Source organism: Orcinus orca, chromosome 18, assembly GCF_937001465.1.
Source record: "Orcinus orca chromosome 18, mOrcOrc1.1, whole genome shotgun sequence".
NCBI lineage: Eukaryota > Metazoa > Chordata > Mammalia > Artiodactyla > Delphinidae > Orcinus > Orcinus orca.
Genome location: NC_064576.1, coordinates 77013418 through 77039944, shown reverse-complemented (window position 1 = coordinate 77039944; position 26527 = coordinate 77013418). Strand labels below are relative to the sequence as shown.

At 51.2% G+C, this 26527-nt stretch overlaps 1 protein-coding gene across 1 annotated transcript; it reads left to right on the top strand.

Annotated features, from left to right (window-relative positions):
* On the top strand, window positions 1-26527 carry FGF9 (fibroblast growth factor 9). The gene is made up of 3 exons (XM_004281790.3): window positions 1-1005; window positions 8974-9077; window positions 25731-26527. The coding sequence occupies exons 1-3, from the start codon at window positions 729-731 to the stop codon at window positions 25974-25976; spliced, it is 627 nt and encodes a 208-aa protein (XP_004281838.1). The 5' UTR covers window positions 1-728; the 3' UTR covers window positions 25977-26527.

Genomic DNA, 26527 nt, shown 5'->3' with positions numbered 1-26527 from the left:
GCACGCGGGTCCCGCCGCGGCGCCCCTCGCTCCCGCCGCCGCCCGCCGCCCGCGCTAAGCCAATGGACGCCTGCCGAGCCCCTGGAGAATTCTGGATACCAGCTTTGGACGCCTAAAGTTTTTCCTTCTTTTTGTTTTATTACCATTATTCTCATTTTTGGAGGGAGGACGGGGGCAGATTTGTCGCCGCCACCAACGTGAGATTTTTTTTTTTCCCCTTGAAGGATTCCTGCTGATATCTGCAGAGTCGGTTAGAGTGAAAACGGCGCATGCCTTCCTGGATCCGTAAATTCTGACGTAGCCCGTGCATCTTAAAACCCCCTATAATAACGCCTAGGCATTTAAGTTGCTATGGTCATTCTGATCTCAAACCAAATGGAGAAACTACGGATTTTTTTTCCTTATTACGGTCGGATGGGATGAAGACCTTCCTGCCTGCTGAGAGCCGGGGAATCTATCTGTAGAGATACATAGATACGTTTATCAATATGTCAGTGTGTGAGTATAAAGTGGTGGCTTCTTAGACTATCCGTGGTTTGACCTTGAACCTGTGCCAGTGAAACAGCAGATGACTTTTATTTATCCATTTAATGGATTGAAGAAAAGGACCTTTTTTCTCTCTCTGCAACTGCAGTAAGGGAGGGGAGTTGGATATACCTCGCCTAATAGCTCCTGGGTTGGCACCATCATTATTGTTTATCGCTGTGCTCCGAAAGCCGAGTCTTCTGATGGCTCCCCTAGGTGAAGTTGGGAACTATTTCGGTGTGCAGGATGCGGCACCGTTTGGGAATGTGCCCGTGTTGCCGGCGGACAGCCCGGTTTTGTTAAGTGACCACCTGGGTCAGTCCGAAGCAGGGGGGCTTCCCAGGGGACCTGCAGTCACGGACTTGGATCATTTAAAGGGGATTCTCAGGCGGAGGCAGCTCTACTGCAGGACTGGATTTCACTTAGAAATCTTCCCCAATGGTACTATCCAGGGAACCAGGAAAGACCACAGCCGATTTGGTAGGTACACCATTAACCCTTTACTGTCCGTGCTGGCATGTTCGGATTGTAACTACCGAGAAGGTGGCTGGGCGGGGGATGCGGGAAGGGGTCTCTCCCTCTCTCTGTCTCCGTCTGTCTCTGTCTTGCTAGCTCAAGGTGGGGGTGGGGGGAGGGAAGCCTCCGGAATTGCAGATCTGCCGCTGGCACTGATGCGGGTCTACATTGAAAGGCCTTTTTTTTTTTTTCTTTGTAAAGGAGGGCGTGATTTATAAATATAACACAAGCCCCTAGTTCTTTTGCATCAGATACACGGGAAGATCGGGTTTAGGAAGTTTCTTTTGAATGGACTGATTCCACGAGTTTAAAGCTTTAATGATTAACTACTGAGAACTTAAAATGCATTTTCCTGAAGGCAGTTATCATCTTGTGTCAAATGAAGTTTTTGCCCCTTCCCTTTTTTCCTCCAATAAGTATCCTGCTTGAATTTTAAATTAAGCGTATTGCTTACTCCCACCGTGAGGGTCTGGAACCCTTTAGCCGAAGGTTGCTAATTGTTCTGTTGGGAAGAGGACTAAAGTCGTATTTTAGACTCTGGGCTGCAGAGGCACTGGGGGAAAATGACTCGGGAAGGGGCAGGGCGCTCACCAGGGGCGTTTGTCCATCCAGCCACGAGTTATTCCCTGTGCTTTGTAATTTCCATGGCGTGCAGCCCTGTGTGGCTCTGGTGTAAGTGTGTGCGCCCGTGCAAAAGCTGCGAGCTAATTTTAAAGGGCATTCCGAGGATTTCATTTCCCGAGGAGGGTATTTGTGACTCAGCATGGATAGCTGCAGACCCGAGGGCTGGTGACTGCCCCCTTTAATGAGTGCACACACGTGTCTGCTGGGCCACCCTGAGCCCGACAGCAGCGACTCGGCGAGCACAGTCCCGGGGTGGGGGGAACTGATGGTGGAGGGGCGACTCGGGTTTTCTCCTTACTTACCAAAAGAAAAAAAAAAGAAAAAAAAGGAGGGGGGCGTTTGGGCAACCAGACTGTTGGAAGGAGTTAACTTATTGAGTAAACCCACCTGACAACACTTAAACTAGGTCGTAAAAACAAAGTCCTGTGGTGACTTCTTTTCCTCAAGCTTTAACGCCAGATGTTGAACACGATCTAAACTATCTGTATAGGTTCGTGGGCCGCAGACGATGCAGGAGGTGAGGACGGTTCGGGCCTGAGACGGGGCTGGTCCCGGATGCACGAGCCCCGGGATTTTCTGCCTCGGCTCACCCCGCACTGAACCTACCGGCATGAACGGCGGGCTGCCTCCCTTCTCTGCTTTGCAGCTTTCAATTACGGAAACGTAGCCCAGAGAAGCGGAGGCAGCTCTGGCCGCTGCGGAGCGGGGACGAAACTTTCCTAAAGTGCTCTCTGCGGCCGCTCCCGGGGCTGCTGCAGGACCCGGGGCGGCCGTGGGCGGGGGCGCCGAGCCCAGACGGGTCCCCGGCGCGCCGGCCGGCAGGTGCCACTCGGCGGCCGCCGGCCAACTCCGCGCGGTCCTAGACGCGCTCGGGTTCGGCGGCTTGCCCCCGCCCCGCGCGCCCTCGGCTGCGGGGACCGCTGTGTCCCGGGCGCCCGGCCGGCTGGCGCGCTGCGGCCGCGCTTAGGGGTCGGGCTCCTTTTGCCTGAGCCGCGTCCCTTCGCGCTCGCCGCGTGTGAGTGCGGGTCCAGCGGATCCAGCCGCCGCCCGGGCAGCGCGGCCGCGCGCGGGGTGGGAGCTGCCGGAGGCGCGCGCGGCGGGGGACTCGGTGGCGGGGCCGAGGCCCCTGAGCCCCGTCCCGTCTCGGACCCTTCTCCCTCCTTCGACGCTCACAGCCGGGTCTCGGGAGCGGTGGGCTCGCGGCGCCGGAGGTGGGTCGGGCAGGCCGGCAGGGCGGGAGCCGCGGGGAAGGGAGGGGGACAAAGGGCGGCGCAGGCGGCGGGGGCCGCGTGCCATTGTTACCGCTGCCGAGCGGGGCCCGGCGCCACTCTCCGCGCCCTGCGTGGCTGGGCCCCGGCCCGGGGAGCCCGCGGTGGGCGCCCGAGTGCGGCCGGCGGCCTGGTGTGCAGTCGAGCCCGGGCCGGGAGCGCCCGGGACCCGCGTAGAGTGGGGGGGGGAAGCTCCGGTTGGGGCTTCTCCACCCCGCCCCCACCGTGGGTGTTTTTTTTTTTTTAAACGCAGTCACCTTTCGTGTAGGACGTTCGCTACACGCAGCCGAGTCATTAGGAATCCGGTGACTCCGCCACGGGGACAGAGAGGGACCAGGGTGGATGAAGGGGACCGGGGACCGGAAAGCGGGGAGCCGAGAGGCGCGCTCTGGGGTCAGCCGGCAAGGACGCTGGCACGGTGGCTGAACAGAGACCGTAAAACAAAAACCCGGCCTCGGCACCCCACCTCCGACCCCGGAGATGACACGTCCACTCCTTGTCCGCCCGGCACTGCCGGCGGGCTGGTAGGCGCAGTGCTGGGTGGGAGGCCGGGCAGCGGAAGCCCGGCCGGGGGTGGGGTGGGGTGGGGTGGGGGCCCGGCCCGAGCTCGGGGGTCGGCCGGGAGCTGGCTGCGGGGGAGGGGCGCGCCCAGCGCTCGCCGCGCCCTCACCCGGGTTTGGATGCGGCTGAGTGGGTGGTGTGCGCAGTGGGGGCGGGGAAGGAGGGCGAGGCGGGAGGCTTATTTCAGCTTCCATCCGGTGGCAGGGAGGAGCGCCCCCGGGGTGACAGCAGTGCCGCGGTCTCCCGCTGCGGCAGGTCCCAATATTAGCAACCTCTGCAGCGCCGCGCCGCCGAGCCTCCCACCCTGCCTCCCGGCCCCGCCCGGGGCGCCGGAGCGGGCGGGCGGGCGCTAGGACCCGGGTCGGGGCTGCGGCCGTCGCACCTGGCGCTCCCGCCCCCGCCCCCCCGCCTCACCTTGGGCCCTCCCCCTCCCCCGCGTGCGCCCCCCTCCTCGCCCGCTGCGCTCTGGGGACTTCGAATGCAATCCCGGTTTCTCTTCCGAATCCATAGGAAAGAGTAGCTGTGGGTAGGGGCGAGGGGGGTTTGCACCCTGATTAAAACAGAAGGTGCCTTTTCTACCTGAAACGGAAAGGCAGGAGGAAGCGTGCGGGGAAAATGACGTGCTACCCCCCGCAGCTGCAGGTGACCGCAGCTGCTGGCAAGCGTGGCGGTGGCACTGCGGCGGCGGTGCGGGTCGTGGGGGGGGGGAACCTTACTGCTGTCCCAGCAGGAGCCGCGCGGTGACAACTTAGGTGGGACCTAGAGGGAGCTCTTTGTTTTCCTTTCGGGGGTGCTGGCGTGGAGCTGAGGCCCAGCCTGGAGAAAGGGAACCGGGACTCGTATCTCTGGGTGATAGGCCAGGGGAGCCAGACGGTTCGTTTCCTTTTTTTTTTTTTTCCTCTTTAGAGCACTTGCTAGACGGAAAAAGTGAGCAGAAAATCAATTGAGGAAATGGTAATGTGGAAGAATAAAAAAGTGAGCGTCGGGCCTGATCCGTTATTTGACTTGGCACGAGGAGCCTGAGCGGGGTGACCCCGGCCTGGTGCGGAGATGCCTGCGTCCCTGCCGGGCGTCTTCCGGCCCTAGTGCAGCTCCGCCAGGCCGCCTGCATCAGGACCAGGGCTCCCGGCTGGGGCTGCCGGGTCCAGGGGTCAGGTGAAGTTGTACCAGGGCGGAGAAACATGATAACAGTACACTTTAAAAAGAAAGAGGTTCAAAAAAATCTTACTTCCAGGGTTTCGCACTTGAAACAATGCCGTTCTGGGTATCTGGCTCTTCAATATCTCAGTAAGGGAAAGGCTGCCTATTTAAGGAGCTGTTTCAGGATAGGTTCAGATTCTCGAAAAATCGGTGGGGTTATGGCTCCCATTCAGCTAGTCATTTCCCACATGAACTCTGGGATTTGCTCAAGTTGCTGCAGACTCGGGCTTGCTGGGATTGGGGCTCTGAGCTGATTGATTTGGCAACCCTGGTGCGGGATTCTCCCGGCCAGCAGGGAGCTGTGTGTGTGTGTGGGGGGGGGGGGGCGGGCCGGTTAATCTATTTTCGAAAGCCTGTGTCAGGCCTCTCTCCACAGCCTGCACACATTCTTGTCCTCTGAAGAATGCAGCTCTGTTAAGTGTTGGGGGCTTTTAGGCTGGAGGGTTGTTTAACACGGGCCAGAGTGGAGCTGCTTGGGCTGGCCCTCCCACTTCCCATGGCCAGTGTGGAGGTGAGGCCCATGCAGAGGGGCTCTTGGGAGCTGGGCCAGCTTTGGGGTCATGGTCCACGTGAACAGAGCTTGGGGGCTGAGCACTGCTACCTAGTGAGTCCGGGGCGAGGATGATGCTCTGCTGAGGTCATTTTCCTGCAGTGGTCCCAGGAACTGACCTGGCCTCTTGCGGATCACAGATGACCGTGGACCCCACCAGACCCCGTCAGGCTTCCTGGGCCCAGTGAGTGCATCCTCACTGGAACTGTTGCCTGCCGTGAAAGGGAATCGCCAGGTGCCACTCGTCACTGACCTCATGCTTCCCAGGCCACTCCATCACTGCCCATTGCTGTGGCCCTTCTGACCTGCCTAAGAGAGCTGGGCCACCCTGGGACACATGTGAGGGCCTCACTTTAATCTCAGGCACAGCCCCACCATTCCCTCCCTCCCTTTCCTCCTTCTTCTCTTCCTAGCTCTTTCCTTCACTCCGTTCCTCTCCTGTGGATGGTGAAGCCTGTCACCATTTCTACCCAGAAGCCTTCTTCTGGGCTTTTCCCGAGCCTCACGCCCACGTGAACAGCCACTGGGGGAGCGGCCCCGCTCAGACCAGTGCGGTTGGGATCACTTGCTCGGCAGTGGCTCAGGCCCAGGGAGAGGTTAGCTGACCTGGCTGAGGTTCTAGAGTTCATGGTGGACACGATGGTAGCAGGGATGATAAGGATTGCAGTCTGTGGGGGGCGGGAGCTGGTTCAGGTGGTCAGGGCTTTCTGGCCTCGCAGCTTTGGCCCCCTCTGCACGTGAGGGAACGGCTGTGACTCGCGTTCTGAGTTCTGCTTGCCCTCGGATCGTGAGGTGACCCCATAAAAAGCTGGGCTGCTCTTTCGAGGTCTCTGCTTCTCAAGGAGCTGCAGAGATAGGGGTGCTGGTTTGAGATGATGAAACCTTTTCCACCTGGGGTCCCTAGATGTAGCCCCTTCTCATGTGGAGCACGCCTGGGAGGCTTGTCTCGGCCCGATTCCTTTTAGGAAGCCCCTCTGGCTCTCCTGGTCCAGCCTGAGTAAGCCGCCCAGAGCGTACCCTGAACACCTGCCTCTCACCGCATTTCCCACATTATTATTACATTTATCTGGTTATTTGTCCTTCCTCCCACTAGACAGGAAGCTCTTTGAGGGTGTAGGCTAGACCTTGTTCATCTCCATACCCTCAGCAAAGGGCATGGTGCTCGGCTTACAATACAGTCACTCCTTAGTTTGCTGACTGAATGAGTGAGTGCATATCTTGCTGATGCCAGGAAGAGATAACAAGATAGATGTCTTACTACCTTCATTTCCAAAATGTATAATAATCGTTTCGGACCTTAAGTCCTTTAAAAAGAAAAAAACCCGTGTGCACAAAGAACAACGTGCGAAGAGTGTGCACACACAGATGCCCACCTTCCCAAGTCCTGTGTGATGAGAGCACAGTCCCAGGAGCTCACGTGTCCCTCGCTTCCTCTGCTTCTAGTCCTGTGCACTGGGCCTGCAGAGTCTCACCTGGGTAACATCTTCCAGTCACTAGTGAGGGACTAACTATATAAAAGTGGTACAGAAATCACGGATCCGTGAGAAAAGGTAAAAGTGATGGGAAGGTGTACCTAGTCAGTAAGGACCTAGGCTTTGGAGTCTGATCGCTTGGGGGCAAGTTATCCTTGAACCTACTGTCCCCACGTGTCATCTGGAGATTAGCGTATGGTAATGCCTAGGGCTGTTCTGAGGGCTGAATGACATCAGGCCTCTCACTGGGCACAGACTAGATGCTCGAGGAGTCCAGTTGTTAGGATTGTCACTGTTGATATTACTTCTGATGTTCTGCTGACCAGCCAGTTACATGGTTTTGCGAGATCACATGCACTTATTTTTTCTTAGGTCTGATGGGCAATGTCAGTTAATAGTCTCAGAGCTGCTTCCTGCTTAGGGAAAAGAGAAAGATCATCAGATACCCTCTTAGAAGGTGCAAGTATTGTTTATTTTAGTTTTATGACTTTCAGTTTTATTGACATGGTGTATTAAATCGGTCAGATGCAAAGGGGCCAAATGCTTTCATTTTACAATGAAAGTTGGACATTAATGAATTCCTTATACTATTTCAGGATAACAATGACTTATATTGTGTGTTTTCAGGTAGCTAAGAGATTCACATGTGTGTGACTCCTATGGTAATAAAATGCTACAACATAAGTTATTTTTAATCATAAGAGTTAGACGTAGTATAATGAAATAAAATGATTCATCAATAAGGATGTGCATCTCACAAGAAATGACTCTCATGGAACTACTGCCTTATTTGTCTTTCCATTGGGTTTGTGAGGTAGGGATGGCTGGTAATGAACTTATTTCACATGTATTTTTCACTAGAGAGTCACAGGTTATCAGATCCAGAACTCAATTTGTAACTTCTCTTTATATTTATTCACACACTATTTCACATTCTGTTAAAATACATAGTTTTGCAGGTCCGGATAGACATTCTGTAAACTGTAAGCTCAAAATATTTGTTGCATTTTGTGCTGATAACAGAATTAGGAATACCTCTTTATAAGAAATCTCTTTCCCTTTGTCCGTCACCTTGGAACCTTTGCTTTATTAGATTTATGTAGTTCACATCTTCTTGTGATTGCAACACAGTCTATTTTGCGAGAGTTGCAAAATTAATTGTTTAAAACTACATGTAAGTGCTTTTCTATGAGTCACGTGAGACTGACTCTAGCCCAGGGTTACCCTTAGTTTCTTTCTAAATTCTTAAATGTAAGTAAGTTTTTTAATATTTGGAGATATTTTAAACAACTCAGTATTTGGTATGTGTTCATACAAGGTTTACACAACGTGTAGCACTTTAAGACAAAATGGAAAAAATGGTCGAGCATGAGTGATATTAGCATCGTCCCAATATACCATTGGGTAATCATGTTAAAACAACAATATGGTTATAGAACCTGGAACTGCTGTTGTATGACCACAAAATTCTGGGTTTATGCCCAGCTTAGGTATTGTTATTCTTAGTGAGGTAAGCAAGGTGAAAGAAGGAAATAAAAGAAGATCGTTATGTTGATTTGATTTTGGGATATAGTATTCCACGCCTATTTTAAATCAAGAGCATTTTTGGAATCAGCATTTTTTTCCCCCAGAATATTGTGTTATCTTAATTGCTTAACTGTCTCTTTGGGGCTTAGATAAGCACAGTGAAAATCAATACTTTGTTTAAGCAGAAATATTTGGGATATGTGTGGTCTTTTTAGTTTTCCAGATGGAGCTCAATACAGTTATACAATAGAGAGCTGGATAACTTTCGGTGTAAACCAGACAAGTCTTTGGTTGTCATCTCCTATTCTTATTATGAGGGGCATAGACCCTTCTCTGAATAGAATTTTGTTTTTCCAATCCATGGCCATACACAGATACTTAATTTCACATTTTTAAAGTGGAAGTAAGTTTTCTCATACATTATACTCTTTTAAGTTAATTAGAACACGTGCATTGGTTTACTGACATGTCACTTCTCACCATATCTATGTAAATGCTAGCTTTTTTACTTAAAAAATATTTTGTTACGTGTTGTGTTGATAAGTTTTTTTGTCTCATTACTGTAAGATAAAATTTAGTTGAAAAATCAATTCTTTGGGGCAGTGGTTTTAAGAGAAGACACTTCTCGAGTGAAGGTGCGGCCTTCCTCTTAGATGCTCCCAGGGATGTGGACGCTCCAGGGGAGATGCTCTGTGCTCTGACCTGTCTCCCTCTGCTGTTGGTCTCGCAGGCATCCTGGAGTTTATCAGTATAGCGGTGGGCCTGGTCAGCATTCGAGGCGTGGACAGCGGACTCTACCTCGGCATGAATGAGAAAGGGGAGCTGTACGGATCAGTAAGTACCGTAGAGACCTTGCCAGCCTTCCTGACTCACGTTTGCCGGAAACTGCTCTTTCTCTAGCTTATAAATAGAAATGAAACAGTGGTGGGAAGGGGAGTGTAGGTTTTCACTTTTTGAAGAAAACCACTTCATTTTTATTAATAGATATCAGCCCTGGATCTTCACGAGACCAAAGTTTCTAAGCAAATGCTTTATTTATATGCCAAGCCATTTTCATTGTCAAGGAAATAAAAAATTCACAACTGTGAAAAATCCCATCTTCTTGTATTGAATGGGAGTTATTTTTGAAACGAATTGAAATGATCTTCCAAGCTTTGCCAAGCATTGTAATTAAAACTAGAAATAGACCATGCAGTGAGTATAAACCCTTTCTCTGAGCTGCATAAAATTTTCATTATGTAGAGAGAGAAGGGAGATGGAAATTATTGTCAGGTATTCTTGTATGTGAATAAGAATATAAAAATATAATAATTATTTGCAAGTGTTAGGAGTTTCTTCCTTCCCCGGTCTTACTTCCTATCTCCACTGGGTCGTAAGCTCCTTGGGTGAGGCAAAGAAGAGCGCTCACTGTAGCCCGCCAGGCACGGCTCTAGGTGCCAGGGTTGGGAGGGCAGAAATGAACGAGAGTCCCCCGCTTCTGCTTTGAGAGGAGGGGCAGACTTTGTATCTCTTTACTGCACAGTAGGAACTGGACACATTTCTGCTAAAGGTATGAGTGTGAATACTAGGTTATCAGTTACTGTATATAACTTGAGTTTTCAACAAAAGATTTGTAGTGAAGTCAGCCTTCGGTTTCTTGTTGCCATTATTGGTGGTCAAATGGGGATTTAATCCATGTTATCTGCAATATGAGAACTTTGGCTAGAATCTACAAAAAGTTGAAAATTAAAAGACGCTCAGAATGGGAGAAGTTCTGGAGTCCTCTGTTGGCAGAAGTGAAGGGCATTTTTATGTAGAATCAGGAGAAATTTTTTCTAGATATCCTTTTTTTTAATCCATATACTAGTAAATACACACACACACACACACACACACACACACACACACACACACACAAGGGTTGGGAGTAGTATCCAACTTTTACTCAGAAACTCCAGGAGACAATAAATGGTATAGTTTGAATATAACACCCACCATTTTTCATGACACAAGGATGGTTTTTCTGCTTTGGTAAAATTTGAATGTAAGATTGATTGCTTTTGTTAGACATTTGTCTTTTTAAAAAAGTGCTTCCTCGAGAGAGTGGCTTATTTTAAAATAGGTTTTTAAGCATAGGATTGAGTTTAGTTTTTTAAACACAGTTCTTGGTCTAGATGAAGTTATTTACTTCCTAAATTATCTTCGTCAACGCTTTTAAGTGCAAAGATTCAAGATGTAAGGAAGCTTTTAGATTTTTAAAACATTCAGTGATGTTCTCCTTTTGTCACCCCTCACTTTTTCCTTCACTTTTAGGTCCATAATGTGGATTTAATTCAGTCAGTCATAGGTGGGCTCAGTAGAAGGCTTTCTGTGTTGGGTCGCAGTCTGACCTTCTGTGGGTGGGGGGATGGAAGGGACTGTAGTTTATCACCGTGGTCTCCAGATGTTTTGAGTGTGGATTTCAACACTGCATCTTAAATTATTTGAAAATTGCATATGGAACGCATAGTTCGTATATGTTACGTTATTTTATAAAACACGCCTTAAGGCAAAGTGTTTGGAAGGCAGCGATGAGTGAGCAGACAGAGGCCATGCTGCTTGTCCTCAGCCCTCGGGCCACGCGGACAGCCGATGGCCTTGCGTCCGTGAGGCCTCGGCCTGGCGCAGGGGCGCTTCCGGGGGCCACCGGCCCCCTCCCTAATGCCGCTCTCCTCCCTGTGGCCCCATCTGAGCCCCGCTGGGACGAGACCCGCTGACAGCGGGGTGGCAGCCAGGCCGGGAGGCCGTCTCCTGGGAGGCAGGGAAGCCGGACTGGAGGCCCTGCTGCCTGATTTAGGCCTTTCAAGCCCCGCCTGCACCCAGCAGAGCTGGGACAGGGCCCTCTCCCTATCCGTCCCTTCTCACCCGAGGGCCCTGCTGGGAGGCCGGCGTGACCGGGCCGCTTCCGCGCCGTGGGAAAGCGTCTCAGGCGGCTCCACTGCTCCAGCCTCTCCCGCCTCCACGCTCGTCCCCTTCCCCACCCCAATGGGAGGGTCCCTTCAGACCCAGACACGGGCCACTTCCCGCTCGGATCCCTCAAGCCTCTGCAGGCCGAGCCCCCCGTCTTGCTGTGTCCTCTCCCCGAACCACGCTGCTGGTCCGCTTTGCTGTGTCGCCTGTGTCCCTGTCCCTGTGTAGGCCGCGTCCGCCTCGTTGCGCTTCTGCGGACACTGGCGGGCTGCTGGGCCGCGCCGTCAGGTCCCCCCCCCCCCCCCCCCCCCCGGCCCCGGCCCTGCCGTCCCCTCCCCCCTGTGCCCGCGGAGGCAGCCTTCTTTCTTTCAGATTCCGTGAAGATGCTGCCTTTTCTGCAAAACCTTCCCTACGCCCCTAACTCGGACCCTAGTTTCTGGTCAGCGTTTCTTGTGTTGGCCTCTGGGCCCCGGGGATGCTTTGTTTGTGTTTCCGTCCTCACGCGAGGAATGTACACTTCCGGTGTGGCCGCGTCCCCAGCGTGTCGAGGGCCTGGGCTGCAGCTTTCTTTTGAATATCCCCCCCCCCGTCCCGCCACAGCCCCAGCCCCGCACATGTTGGGTTGAAGGCGATCGAAGTCGGGGTTCATTCGTGGCTTCACTGGCCCTGGAGGTGCAGCCCTTGAGGTCATTGTGTCCCTAGGGCCCTCCTGGAGGGAGGAGTCCCTCCCGGCCACCCTCGTGCTGAGCTGGGCTGTAACGCGTCGTCTGAATGTCCAGCCCCAGGGGGCGTGGCCGAGTCTGGAGAAGGTGGTGTCTGGGGGAGAATGGGGACGGGCATCAGGACATCAGTGGGTGCCCTGCCTGTTCCTCGCATCCGCGAAACCAAGGGCTGGACTTACGTGGCCCGAATGCTCCTGCTCTGGATCTCAGGACTCTGCAGGCTTCGCTCCCGAGTCTTGCCTGCCTGGCCCACAGGGTGCTCTACGGCATGATGTTATGCAGCAGGACCATCTGTTCCCAGCAGCCGGCCTGGTTTGCCCGTGGCCCGTACCTCATGCAGGTGTGCGGAGGCGTGGGGGAGACCATCTCCTCGGGGGCCAGGAATCACTTTCCACTGCGTTTGTGCTTGTCATCCTGGCGTGGCAGTGAGAATGGGGGGGACACCCACATGTCCCCTTTTTATCCTGATGAGATGGAGAGAAGGAAAGAGAGAAACAGGCAACGACACTGTTATTAAATACGCTGGAAACTAGCCCGAGGAGTTTGCTTGTATGAAGCTGTGTGAAGCTCCGTAAAGTGGAAAAGTGTGTTTCTAAACATTGGGGAAAACTTGAAAAGACTGATCTCATTGGGAAAGAAGGTAAATAGATTTGGGGAAACAGCCATCACTTTTATAAAGTAAGTGAATGTGTAAATGTAGCAAAAGTTAATCTAAAATGTATTTTGGGGATTATTTTTCTCTTTTCATCTATGTAGATCTTTTGTTTCCAAGTTTACATTAGGATCAGATCTAAAAGGCCAGAGGTGAATGGGGTAATACTTCTTCAGAAAAACATGTGGGATTGTGACATCCTATTAGATTGTGGAAATAGGAAAAACTCTATTGCTGGTGTGTATCATTATATGATTCAAGGAAAACCTGAGTTGTTCTACTTCTGGGATGGAGTTTGATTATTGTATTCATGTGTTCATTCATCCATGCCTCCATTCATTTGCTCATTTGTTCACAAACATTTATACCTACGATGTGCCCAGCATTGTACTAAGTGCATGACAGTGCAACAAATATCTCAAAATCTGGTAGGAGAGATACAAATAATTCAGTGCAATGTGATATGCACTGTATTAGAGGAATCACAAGTATCTTGGGAGTCCAGAAGAGTGTTTAAATAACTCCTTGGGGAAATTGGATGGGAGCACTTAATTGGGTCTTGAGGGATGAATAGGAGTCTCAGAAAAGGGAGGGCAGACAAGGAAGGGCACATAATGTTTCAAATGTAAAGATTAGAATATCCTGCCTGGGTGAAATTTAGGGAGGGTATTAGATCTCTCACATACACACTCATTTGGGTGCACACTTGGGCAGAGGATTAGAGTATTAGTTTACATTTGTCACTTTCGTTCTTATCAAAGAGACTAGAAGTAAGGCTCAGTTACTTTTAGGGTCTTAATCTTAATTATCCGAGTATCATCAAGATACTTCAGTGTGTCAAGAATAATTGACTGTAATAAATATCTCTTTAAAAAAGAATGCCTTGAAAAAAAGTTAATCTGTTTCAAGGAGCCTGCATTTCATGAGAGATATTGACCTTTTCATTAAAAAAAGGTAGCACAGTCACTAAAATTCTAATGATACAGGAAAGCAAGCATGGGATCTGTAAACATGGTGAAAAGGATGACATGGATTTCTGGTTTGTACCCCTGTTAGCACTTACTGTATTCTGTCCAGAGTTTTCATTCCCCGTTGGTCTTTCCCGCTGGATTAAGTTCTTAGGAGACAGACTCTGTCTTTACAGTCTGTATGTTTCCTGAAGGCTCTGCATGAGCAGCTGGCACATAGGGTTTGTCACCCCAGCTATCCAGCCGGTCATGCCCTCGTGGACAGCGCTGCCCAGGATGTCGCTGCCCACCTGACCGTCCTGGACTTCTACAGGCGGGACCCTGCTTAACTGTCACGGCTGAAGGGTAGGGGGTGGGGTGACTTGCTCCGAGGCTGGAGCTCGGGGGCCGGTGGGCCAGAGCGAGGACTCAGACCAGCTCTAGGGGGCCTGGCCACCGCGCTGGCAGAGGTGCTGCTGTTTGTTGTTCCGTTTCCAGAGACACAGCTGGGCCCGATTCGGTTTCTGTGAGTCCGTGTAATCAGTAACCAAGGTGTGATGGATTTGGACTGTGTTTCCAGTGCACAGGAACTTAAAAAAGCCCAAAGCATTGGGGCAGTTGTGGACTGGGTGAACGTGTGTGAGCCAGAGCCGTCCCTTGTGCGGTGTTTCCACGTGTGCAGTGTTTCCACGTGTGCGGTGTTTCCACGTGTGCGGTGTTTCCACAGTGGGCGCAGCAGCAGGGGGCCCAGGATGAAGGAGTATGTCTACCTCTGTAAGAGGAAAACGGTGAAGTATCTCAGATCCTCAGAACCCCATTTGCCTTAGATTATTTTTATTATCTTATTTGAATATGTACAAACACGAACCCCTTATGCCTCTTTGGCAACTGCAATTCAAAACATATTTATATTAAAATTCACACTGGACTATAAGACCAATAGACTCTGAAGCAGTAGGGTGGGTCTGATGTGATGGCTGAGATGCTGCCTCAGTGTCCGGGCTTTGAGCTTGGCACACCTGTCCCCCAGGGCTTCTGGGGGAGGAGGTCCTCCCCCCGTGTCTTCCGGGGCGAATTACTGGGAAGCCAGGTGTCACCTGACCTTCACCGACGTCCCCAGGATGTCGTTTCTCTCCCCGGTAGCCCTGATGGTGAGAGTTGTACTGCTTAGCGCTGAAGGCGACTTTAGACACGCACATTCTTGGGCGGCAGTATGTGGTTATGCGCGGTCATCTGGAAGGTCTAGAGTGGCCTTAAAATGACCCCTTTACTTTTTCATGAAATGAAGGGTCAGAGAAAACGCTCTTCCAGGAAGCTTGTTGCCCCCAGATTTGGTCCTTTATCCTCCTGGGATCCGTAGGTGCCAGTTGTGGAAACGCCTGGGGCTGGGAGGCCCCGGCAGGGAGGGTCCCTGTTGTTTGCATTAGGTGCTGCGGTGCCCTTGTGAGGGGCTTTGGAACAAGCAGAGTGAACGTGTGTGTTACGGAACAGGACACCGTACCCAATGGCCTGTCCACACTGGACTTAGCAGTTTGTCGTTTTGCTGTGTCAGTTCAGATGACTTTGATGGTGGATGGTGAGGCGTGTCCTGTAGGTCGAGTCTCCAAGGAATGTCATTCCTGTAAAGGGTCATTTGTGCAGTAATCTCCTTGATGGCGGGCGTGCTCTGGAAGTGGGCGGTTTTAAATAGATACTTCGGGTGATAGAGCAAGGCCTTCAATTGCTAGTGTAGTTGCCAGCGTTCAGAGGATCAGGTGGTGACTTTGAAGACAGGAGGGCAGCGCCTCAGAAGAGCATCTGCTGTGTGAGCTGATTTCGTTCATAGTGTCCTTGTTCTAGAGGTGACGGGAATGAGAGTTTAGTGGCTTAGCGACTGAGTCAAGGTAACACAGAGTACGTAAGGACTTACTATTTGAACATAGGTGAATTAGTAAATCTTGCCTGGTACATATGCATGAGTGGCCAGCCGTTTTTGTGAATAAAAGATATATATATATATATATATATATATATATTATTTTTTTTTTTTGCCAGAAATAACCCCGTATTAGAGCAGGATTGTAGTCTCCCCTTCACAGATAGGACTTTGAAACAATTGTCTCTTTCTAGTACTAGTTTCTATTTAGTGGTTCATTTGTTTCCTTAGCATCTATACTCCTGGCCGTTAATTAGTGGAAAATCATCTTTTAAAATCATACCTTCTTATTTGAGTTTACATACGTTTACGTTGTGAAGCATGGGAGCTGCCTCCCCTGACGGTCTGAGGTGCGTGGAAAACCTCGCAAGTTAGTGGTGGCTGGAGTCACCCAGCACAGGTCTTCGTGGGCTTCGGGAAGGACCCGGTTTAATGGTCGAAGCTCACGGGCGGGGCCCTCTCCGTGTGGCAGGAGAGGCGGGCGGGGGATGGTTCCAGGACCCGGGGCTGTGCTCAGTGCGCAGGGAGGGTCTTTCTTTAGGGTCCGGGGCCTCCGGCCCGCCCCTCCCTGCACCCCGTGCACATCGCGCCTCTTTGCAGAGGGTCGTCTGTCGGGCACGCAGAGCCAGGCCGCTGCTTGGATGCTGGGGACGCGGGGCTTCCGCTTCTGCTTCCCACCTCCCCGCACGCTCCCCGCCACACTCGGCTGCCCTCGCTCGCACACTCGTTTGCTTTCGCAAAGCCAGGGGACGTGACCGTGTCGCTGCTCACACGGGCCGGCCCTTCTGTAGGTGCCAGGAGCACAGGTGGCCCTCGTGACCGCAGGCTGCGTGCGCGCACGTTTGTCTGCTGGCTGCGGTTGCCGCGTGACCCTGCAGTCGTGTCGCTCGCCGGCCTGCACAGAGGGGCAGAAGCCGCGTCTCGAGGGGGCAGCTCCCACTGGGCAAGCGCCCCTTCTGCCACGGGTCTCACGTTTTTTGTGCTTTTGGTGGTGGTTTTGCTGGTTAGAATGCCCCCGGGGCCGAGTGCTGAGATGCTGTTTGGTGTCCCAAGTGCCGGAGGCTGGGCGAGCCTCACGGAGGATACGCGGACCTCAGAGGAGCCTCCGTCGGCCTGAGTCACTGCCTGCGTCCACGGCTAATGAGCCAGCACTATTAACTTGAAACACAAGCAGGCGTAAAACAAGGTTATGTATTGATTTGTTGACAAAAATGTCACGAGCAAAGGCTCACAGGACCCTAACCCTGTGTTTCCCCGGGAGCCGCGGTTCGGGGCCCCGATCCACACACAATACCCTGCGCAGGTAAGTGCTGTTTTCTCCTGGGGTGACCTTGCAGCTTCGGGGGGCAGTCAGACGTGCACACCAAGGCTTATAATTTGGTGCGACTGGTGTTGTGACAGAACTGTATACAGAAAGGCCTTGGGGAGCATGGGGGAGGGAGCTCCATCCCTGGCCTGGGAGGAGACGTCAGGATTACTCACAGAGGAGATGGAGAAAAGTAGGCAGGTGGTCTCGGGGAGGGAAAGGCTGGCATGAAAGCAGCTTCAGGGCCGCAGGCTTTGGAGCCGTGGCTGCCGGGAGGAGCCTGATTCTGCCATCTTTACTCCCCCTCCAGCCCCAGTGGTCCTGGCTCTGCTTCTGTTTCTCTCAGCTGCTGCCAGAGGCCACGACACTGACATTTGGAGGGTCCTCCACTGTCATCATCATTGCCATCCGGGGGTGCTGCAGCCTGGCTGCTCCCGTGTCCTGGCCCGGGAGACACCCCCTCCCAGAGAAAGCCCCACCCGCTCGCCCCAGGGCCGCCCCCCTCCTGCCCCCTGCCAGGACTGGCTTGTCCGCTGCGTGTGCATCGACCTGGGCGTCCCGCAGCATCCTTGCAGGCGGCTGAGAAGAGTGTCTGCCTTCCCAGCACCCCGCCGCCGAGGCTCCCCAAGGACGGAGAGGTTCTGGCTTGGAGTGGAGCCCCACAAAGGGCTCCATGAATGCTTTCAGTCCTGACATAAATGCATCCCCTCCTTCCTCAGTCTTTTGTTGTGACTTTTCAGAGAGCTCTCTGCTGCAGTCTGCTTTTCCTTTGTGGGGAACCGCCCACGGCTCAGTGCAGTGTTCTGAGCTCGGACTTGCCAAGGTCATGCCAAGGGCACCCTCCCCGGTGCGTGCTGGGCTGGCTCTGCTGTGGCCGGGAGTGGCTCTGTCCGTGTGGCTGCCACACTGCCCTGCACGTGTGCACGCTTGCTGTCCACTCCCAGCCCGAGGCTCCTCTCTGCCCTCCCTCCCTCTCTTCCATTTTCCTTGTGAATCGCTGTGTGGCAGGTCGTTTTCTCTGGACCCTCTGGGGTGGCTTGTATTCCTTTTCTTTCTCTCCCTGTCCTTTGAGTAGATTTTCAGTTTGCTGTGTTTCGATGGAAGGTTCAAGCCTGTACTTGCATCCTGAAGGGTTTGAACATGGAGATGCAGTGACGAGTAAGGGCAGCTCAGGGCCTGGGCCGCTCGCTCCGTGGCTCGTGGGCTGTGCAGCCTTGGGCGACCTCCTCAGGCCGGCTGGGCTGGGACTAGGAACCAGGGTAACGAGGACAGTGGAGACGGGGCCCAGGATGCGGCCGGCGCTGTCCTGGCCCCCGGGGCTGTGCAGCTGCTGCTTCGCCTCCTTCAGGGATAAGTGTGGTCCCAGAAGGAGACGCCTGCACGGAGGCGCACGGAAACTGTGCTTCTTGCAAGTCTGAATTCAGAAGTTCAGATTTAGGACACAGTCTGTGAAAGTAAATAAACATTTCCCTTCAGACTGAACTGTGGCGCCCCTTGCATTACACTTGAAAATGTTAACCGTAGAGCTTCGTCTGCTGAGGTTAACTTTATACACCTTCTCCTCAAGTGCAGCATGTTACTATTGTACCCACTTAATTAAACGGAAAAGTTGGACTGCGTTTTAGGAGCTTAGCTCCCATCGTGGTGGTGGCGAGCATGACTTCTCACGCCCGCATGTCGGTGCAGTCACTACGCTGTGGCAGCGCTGCACTGGCCTCCCCCGGACTCGGCGTTTCAGGGTGAAGGTGCTGTTGTGGAAGCGGCCCACGTTGGTGTATGGCTCCGGTGCCTCGGGGAAGCAGGCCGACTGGCCGACGGTGTGAGCTGGGATTCGTCCTGGAAGGGGGCCATTTGCAGAGGGGCCCCGAGAGAATGGGACAGCCACCCACATGTGAGGAAGGGACAGCAGCACCGGTCACTTTCCACGAGCGTGGGGCCATTTCTCTAGCGCTAGGCGGGGGCTGGGAGGAAGAGTCTGGTTCCAGAGAAATCTGGGCTGACGCGAGTCCAGCTGGAGCTGGTGGCGGGCAGTAGGGGGCGCCCCGGGGAGTCGAGAGGTGCCGGAGACACGCATGTGCTCGTGAGCCCACTCGGGGTTCCTCTGTGCACCTCGGAGGGGGTGTGACTGGGTGTCTGAGGAATCCTGGAGCCCTGGTGTCGCTTCTCTCCAACATTGCCTTTTATCTGTCTTGTGCACACGTCCAACCTTGCCTCCAGCTCTGGGCACTCTGTGACTTTGATAACTTCTTGTTTTCCTCCAGCATTTGGTTTTTCTTCCCAGTAAGTCCTCTGCGGGCAGCTGATGATGTAGGGTTTGTTGGTCAGGCAGACGTTCATTTGTGAGCCATGTTTTGTGAGGCCAACACCGGGGGACATCCTGTCGGTCTCCCAGGGAGGGAAGGAGGGGCCCCTTGTGCCGAAGCTGTGTCTTCTTCCCCGTCCTTTCTTCCCCGAAACAGCAGCCTCCCCGCTTGGCTGTTTCTGGAAGCATTACTTAGCTGTCCGTCTCTGCAGAGGTAACGGAGGCTGAACATTTGGGCGTGTTTCTTCCCCTATCTTCCAGCAACACTGCAGCTTCTTTTCCGTTTCCTGGTCAGTGCGTCCTTCCCGTGCAGCTTCTTTTCCGTTTCCTGGTCAGTGCGTCCTTCCCGAGTCGTTGTGGGTGGCTAGGCCTCCACACTGGATGTTCCAAGGCCGGATCACTCGGCCTTAGACTCAGAGAGACCGTGGACATCCCTGAGTCCAGTCTCCTGTCTTCACAGAGAAGGAACTTGAGGCCCAGGGTGGCTAATCAACCCCATTGTGTGTGTCTGTAGGAGGTTGACATTCCTTTACCATAGAAATTCCGTGAATCTCTTAGTTCTTCAGAAATTGCCTTTGCGCTTACTTTGCCGTCATCTTTGTTAATCTTTCAGTTGGTCTAATTTTATTTCTGCACTCAAGGCCTGAATTCAGCCTGCTTTGTCTACCGTAGAAGATCTCTGGTACGTGTTTCTGTTTCGATTCTCCCTCCTGCGGTGCGCCTGCAGACGCGGTGGTTGGGTTCCAATGTCTCTGCCTGGTGTCCTTAATAATAGGAATTATTTCCTTCATTCCACCTCCCAGCCTTGAAGCTGTCCACTTCTCCTCCATGGTCTGTCCTTCGACTTTCAGTTTTTACAAAGAGTAATATTTAGCTTGAAGTGTTTTCAGCTTTTGCAAATCTCTGATGTGCATTTTAAGTGATCACTGAATGACTGACTTCTCTTATCAGATGATCATTTATGATAGAAATGTTACCTGTGCTCTAGGATCCTAAGAGAAACTTCACAAACTTTTCCTGTAGGGCTCTCGGCAGAAGCACCAAATGTGCACAGTCTGCCCATTGGCAGAAGCAAAAATATTTCATAAAGTGAGTATTAAACTTCTCTGCTTGAATTCTGTTCAACCTTGGGCAGGATTTTCTTTCCCCTGTGGGGCTCCACCTCTGAACATATATCGCAAGTTTATGAGCTCACTTGATTTGCTAAACAAATGTCCGTTTCTAGGGTGGCTGCTAAGGACAGCATCTAAGTTGTCTGGTCTGCTCTGTGGTACACGCGGCGGGCGCTGTCCTTGGCTGTGTGGTGGGTACCATGTGGCTGGTGAGCCCACACCATAGGAGATGTCCAAGGCTGGATCAGATTCAGACTGGGCCCTACCTTCGAGTCCACAGGTACACCTAAGTACGCAGCTTCTGGAGCGAAGCTGAATTGTCTTGTTTTGTCTGGTTTGGTGGGGGAGGAGTGGAGAGAACGTAGGAATTCTTACCTTTTTGTGTATTAGACGAGACAGATGTTGCCCGCCCACTTGCTTCGTTTGTGTACGTTGACCAGACACAACTGATTCAACCGTTCCCACAATTCCAGTGGCAGTTTTGATGGCCAGGATCATGGGTATAAAAGCAGGCCCGTGAGAATGGTAGGGATTTTAAAGAGGTTTTGAAAAATGGGCCTTGAGTGAGGCGTGTTGAGGGCTTAAGGGGGCTGGATCCGAAGGGAGCTTCTAATAAAATGAGAAATAGTGCCTTCCTGCCTGTTCTGTGTGTTTGTGGCTTTCCGTTTGGGGACTTCTCCCAGGAGAGAAGCATTAAAATACCTAGCTTCTTATTAATGATCCTTTCGTCATTGTATTTAATCACCGCAATGCTTGCAACAATTCCCATGAAGACTTTACTGCTAGATTATTAATGAGGAAGGTACATCTCTACGAGTAATTGTAGTTAAGGGAGGTTTAAATACCATGACTGGGGTAAACGGTAGGCAGAGAACAAGCGATTACATCAAATCAGTAACTTACAAAAGGTTCGGGAACTCTATCAAGGCAGTTTCTGACCTTGGGCTTTATGTGTTGTGAGTTTATGCAGGGAGGTCAAACAACCCGTTGAGTTGAACACAAACAACCATTTGGATGGTATGGTTAAAGCTACACCATATGTTTATATGTATGGCAGCATAAGTCTATACATTTTCAAGGAGGACTCTTGAATCTCAAATTTTGAAAACTTCTGATTTCAGTTTTTAAATGGGTACAGATAGGAGTCAGGCATGGTAACGCCCATGTGGATTACACATTTTCCAATTGTCAAATAGTGAAGATTAGTGTCCATATGAGTTGATGTCGTATAACATTCCTAAACATTCTCTGGGGTATACTATAATTTTCACATTATTATCTCATACTTTGGTTTTAATAGGATTTTGGTAAAAGTTTTGAAGTTTTAATTTCAGTTTTTCCCACTGCTCAGAATTTGATGATATAAAATGAAAAGGGGTTTCCATAGCTGCTCACATTCACCAGATTTTGTTCCAAAGCATGGGCTTTAGGAGACTTTTGAATTAAATCCACATTCTCCACCCAAGCTGAGTGACATAATCCAGCAGTTCAAAGATAGGTATGCCATAAACAGCTATAGTTAAATAATCCCCCCAAAATATTAAAACATGGAAATACAATAAAAGAAGAATTGATCACTTTATAGTGGAATACTCTATAAACTGTCTGCATTGGAAACATGTGGTGAGTTTTAAAACATCTGAGTTTTATAATTCTAAAGTGTATAGTTTATTTGAAGGCAGAAACTGTTTTTTCTCCTCTGTGTATATATAAGAATACAGCTTAATGTATATTTTTTGCCGTCGCAGTTTGCATTCACTTTCTTATTTTTAATTTAGAGAAATCACTTTGGAGTACAAATATGTAACATAAATATATTCACCTCAACTAAATATTTTATCGCTAAGTACTAAAGTCTAATCATAAAGATTAATTCTGTAAATCTTGTTGCTTTGTCTACCTTTGTCTGAAACAAAAATCACGAATAGCAAGAAGAAATTATTTGAAAGCATATACATGGTATAGAAAGGTATCAGGGTCTTTAATTTTTATGATCATTTAAATTAAAATTTTTTTTTAAGGTCTGCAGGTTTTTCTGAGTGGCGTTATACCCCTTGTGTAATAATTACAGGACTGAACTGGATCAGGGGTTTTGCAAGGTAATGTCTGCACGGCCTCATTTAACTAGTTAACTGAGGTTATCCAACCCTCCCGTGAAGGAGAGGACTGAACTCTTAACCATCACAAAAGCTGCTGTCTGTAGATGACAGTGTCCTACGTGGAACAGTCACTTCATTTTCCGCATTGCCTAGAGCATTATATTGTGTGTGTAAAGGATGTTACAACAGCCTCATAAGGGGAACAGAGCCGTGTTTGCTGAGCAGTGAAAAGGTTAGTTCAGTTTCTTACCTCGTTCAACTTTTTTAAAAAGGTTTTTTTTTTTTTTCCCCCGCAAACTGACAATACCCCCAAAACATGTGAATTGAGGCTCATCTTCAATACTGGACTCATTAGTGTTTCAGTCTTAGCATGCAGTGTCCTTCCCACTGCAGAATTCTGTGCATACGCTCTGTTTTCTCTCCACCTCCACCCGTTCCTCCTGCAAAATGAATAGTGTTTTTAAAAAATTGCATTTTGAGGTAAAGAAGAAAGGCAGCACGTGTGATTGTCAGAATCAGAGGGGCTGCACCGAGTTGTGGAACGTGGTCCGTGGAGCCCCCCTCCCGGCCCTTTGGAAGGGGCCTCGGAAGTCCCTGGATGGACGGGGTGTCTGGAGGAACCCTCCATTAGTGAGAAGTGGAAGGTGCGGGGTCTGGGGCAGGTGACCTCCCTTCCAGGCCCCCCTGTCTCGGGCATTTTCCGGGGAAAGTTGCAATACCTTTTGGCTGAGGTTGGCTCCAGTTCTGAGAGGTTCTGAACTCATGGTTCTGACATGCCCCCACGGTGACTGGGGGCGTGTCCTGGGCTCCGGGTGCCGATCCCCGGCCATGCGCCTGTAATGGCCTCGCCTCAGGTGTGACACTGACCTGCTCCAGGTGAGGCTGCCGGAGCAGGGGCTGTTGCTCCAAAGCCAGGCTCCTCATGGTGTGCAGACCCTGCAGGTGCGACTTGTATACAAAGCAGATAGAAGCTGGGGCAGACCTTGGGATCCAGAAGGAGGAGGGAGAGCCTTATTATTATTATTTTTTTTGCGGTACGCGGGCCTCTCACTGTTGTGGCTTCTCCCGTTGCGGAGCACAGGCTCCGGACGCGCAGGCTCAGCGGCCATGGCTCACGGGCCCAGCCGCTCCGCGGCATGTGGGATCTTCCCGGACCGGGGCACGAACCCGTGTCCCCTGCATCGGCAGGCGGACTCTCAACCACTGCACCACCAGGGAAGCCCGAGCCTTATTTTTTAAACCAAGTATCTGTCAGGTAAAGTGATTTCCTGCTGAGAAAAAGAAAGCTTAATTTGAATTCTTTTTTCATCTCCTTGGTAGAACTGAAGGCTCTACAATTCCCTACTTTCGTCCACCTTTATTAAGTAGAAAATAAATGAACATTGCTTGTTTAGAAAATTTACTTACTCACTGCAAACTCAAACCAGACATTTTAAGCCAGGAATAATCTTGTCTGTGGGGAGAATATTTATTGTACAGATGGAAGTAAAGTCTGAAATAGCTGTTAAAGTCTTTAACACACTATTTTTATTTTGTCCACTTTAATGGAGACGAAACAGAAATCACGTTCAGCCTGGTCTCCCCAGCATAGGGGGTTTCCTCTAGGTCTGCTCGTGGAGGGAGGTGAGGGGCTTCTCTGCTAGCACCCAGGTGAGGGGAGCTGCAGATGCCACTCGCCCCCTGCAACGCACCTTGTCCCTATAAACCCGGCATCAGCTGCCCAGAGTTTCCCCATCATCCTGTCCTGCTCGATGCTTTTGGTTGCTTTTGTTGCTTTCCCTTGTTCCAGCTCACTTAGCAGAGACTGGTCCAAGGAGATAAGATTTTGTTACCAACCTGCTCAGTACATTTTGATCACCTAGAGCAGCGGTCCCCAACCTTTATGGCACCAGGGACCAGTTTCGTGGAAGACAGTTTTTCCACGGATTGGGCGGGGCGATGGTTCGGGAGGTGATGCGAGCGACAGGGGTGGGGGGGGGCGGGGGGCGGGATGGGCAGCGGCAGATGAAGCTTCGCTCGCCGCCCACCGCTTGCCTCCTGCTGTGCAGCCTGGCTCCTGACAGGCCGCGGACCAGTACTGGTATGGGTCGGTGGCCGGGGGTTGGGGACCCCTCACCTAGAAGAGCAGCTCCCAGGAGGTGCAGGTCCCCTGTGTTTCTGGGTGGTTCAAGCCTTCCGTGAACGGAGGAGTGACATGGGGAAACCAGCTCACGCTGGCCGCGGGCTTTCAGCATTCCCAGCTTGACACGCCCCCTGTCCCCACCCTCGCTCTCCCGACGCGACCACGGCAGCTGGAGATGATGCCTTCTGCCGGGCTGGCTGTGAATCAGTGCACTAGGTTGTGTCCTCAAGTGTGTAACTGCGTGGACATGTATTTGTAGGTTTTCTTATTTACATAAGGGGCCAGGTGGGCAAGAGCAAGGGGAATGTTTTCAGAAGCCGTTTTAGTGTTTATTTTTTAACACTGCCATCTGGGAAGGTGCTGATGTTAAAGTTTCAACGTGGTGAGAAGAAGAACAAGGAGCTGGTCCACCCCACTGCCTCACTTCTCCAGGCGCAGCAAGAAGCACATGTTTGTGCCTGGAATGCGTTCACGGTTTGGGGTGTGATGTGTGCATCGCTTCTGGTCCTTACTGCCCCCGAGACACGCGGCTGCAGGGGCCCTAGGTTATGGGGTTCCAGGGAACCCAGGCTCTCATAAAGCTCTGGTGGAGGGTGAAGTGTAATACATTTATGAGATGTGGAACCTTTCTGCTTTTAAACTGGGGGGAGTGTGTGGTGGTTCTTCTAAGTTCAAGGAAACAGGAGGGCTGGGATGTTTGTCTTTACTTCTTTGTACTCAGGAAGACCCAGACCTGATAGAAAGCATCGTATCTCAAAATGTGGACTCCGGCTGCATCGGAATTACACAAGGCCTGTTGGAAATGCGTATTTCCAGACTTTCTGGATCAGAATTTTAAAAGGTTGGGGATTGGAAATTTACACTTAAAAAAAGCATCCCAAAGTGATTCTTCTGCACGCTGAAGTTTGAAAACCACTCTTCTAGTCTAATGAATAACTCCACTGCTTCAGAGGGCAGCAGATCTCTGACGTCGCTGGTGATGTTGGTCTGTGTGGCGAGGACTTTATGAAAAGTACGCTGAAGATGAAGCGGCCGTCTGAGACTCTTTCTTCGAAAAGGCCCTCCCCCCAGGATGGTCACCATCCTAATTGCTGTGGTGAAAATGGGAACAGCTCATGGCGTTAGCTGCCTTTGCCTACTGACTCATTCAGATAATTGGCATGTGGAAAAGTTTAACTAGAAAAAATTAGACTCTTTTGTGCTTTAATCATTATGAAAAAAAATTAGGAGGTAGTTACATTTATAGAGGTAAGCAGTTTTTGCAAAGTGCACTTAAAGTGGGTTAAAATTGGTATTTTGTCACCAGTTATGTTATGTAGCAATTGCTTTCAGTACGGAAAGTAGCTAATTTTTGCAAAATATTTGCTTTTGTTTTTCAACAGGAAAAACTAACCCAAGAGTGTGTATTCAGAGAACAGTTTGAAGAAAACTGGTATAACACGTACTCCTCGAATCTGTATAAACACGTGGACACTGGAAGGCGGTTCTATGTCGCGTTAAATAAGGACGGGACCCCCAGAGAAGGAACGAGGACTAAACGGCACCAGAAATTCACACATTTTTTACCCAGACCAGTGGACCCCGACAAAGTACCCGAACTCTATAAGGGTATCCTAAGCCAAAGTTGACAAAGACCGTTTCTTCACTTGAGCCCTTAAAAAAGCAACCACTATAAAGGTTTCACGCGGTGGGTTCTTATTGATTTGCTGTGTCATCACATCAGCTCCACTGTTGCCAAACTTTGTCGCATGCATAGTCTGACGGAGGCGTGGAGGGGACATACTGATTTTGTTCTCCAGGCTCGTCCTCTCTCGGGACCCCCTGCCCACTGCTGCCGGGTGGGTGGTGAGCAGAGGGCAGGAGGCTGCAGGGTGAGGGGGTGAGTGGGGCTGCAGAGAGGAGGGAGCAGAGAGGACCAGCCGATGCATGTGGGGATAGATGCGCTTTCCCGTCCGATCTCTTGTCCTTCATCCTCATCAGCAGAGCTGCCACACCTGGACGCATCGGGATCTGGCTGGCGGCCCGAGGGGGGCCCCGCTGCATTTTCACAGGCAGGAGGGTGCGGTCTGACCGACGAGACTTTCTCGGTTCATTGTCACGGGTGTCATCCCAGTGAATTTAAAGCAAAGACCTCTTAGTTAAAAAAAAAAAAGAAAAAAAAAGAAAAAAAGTTAAATTT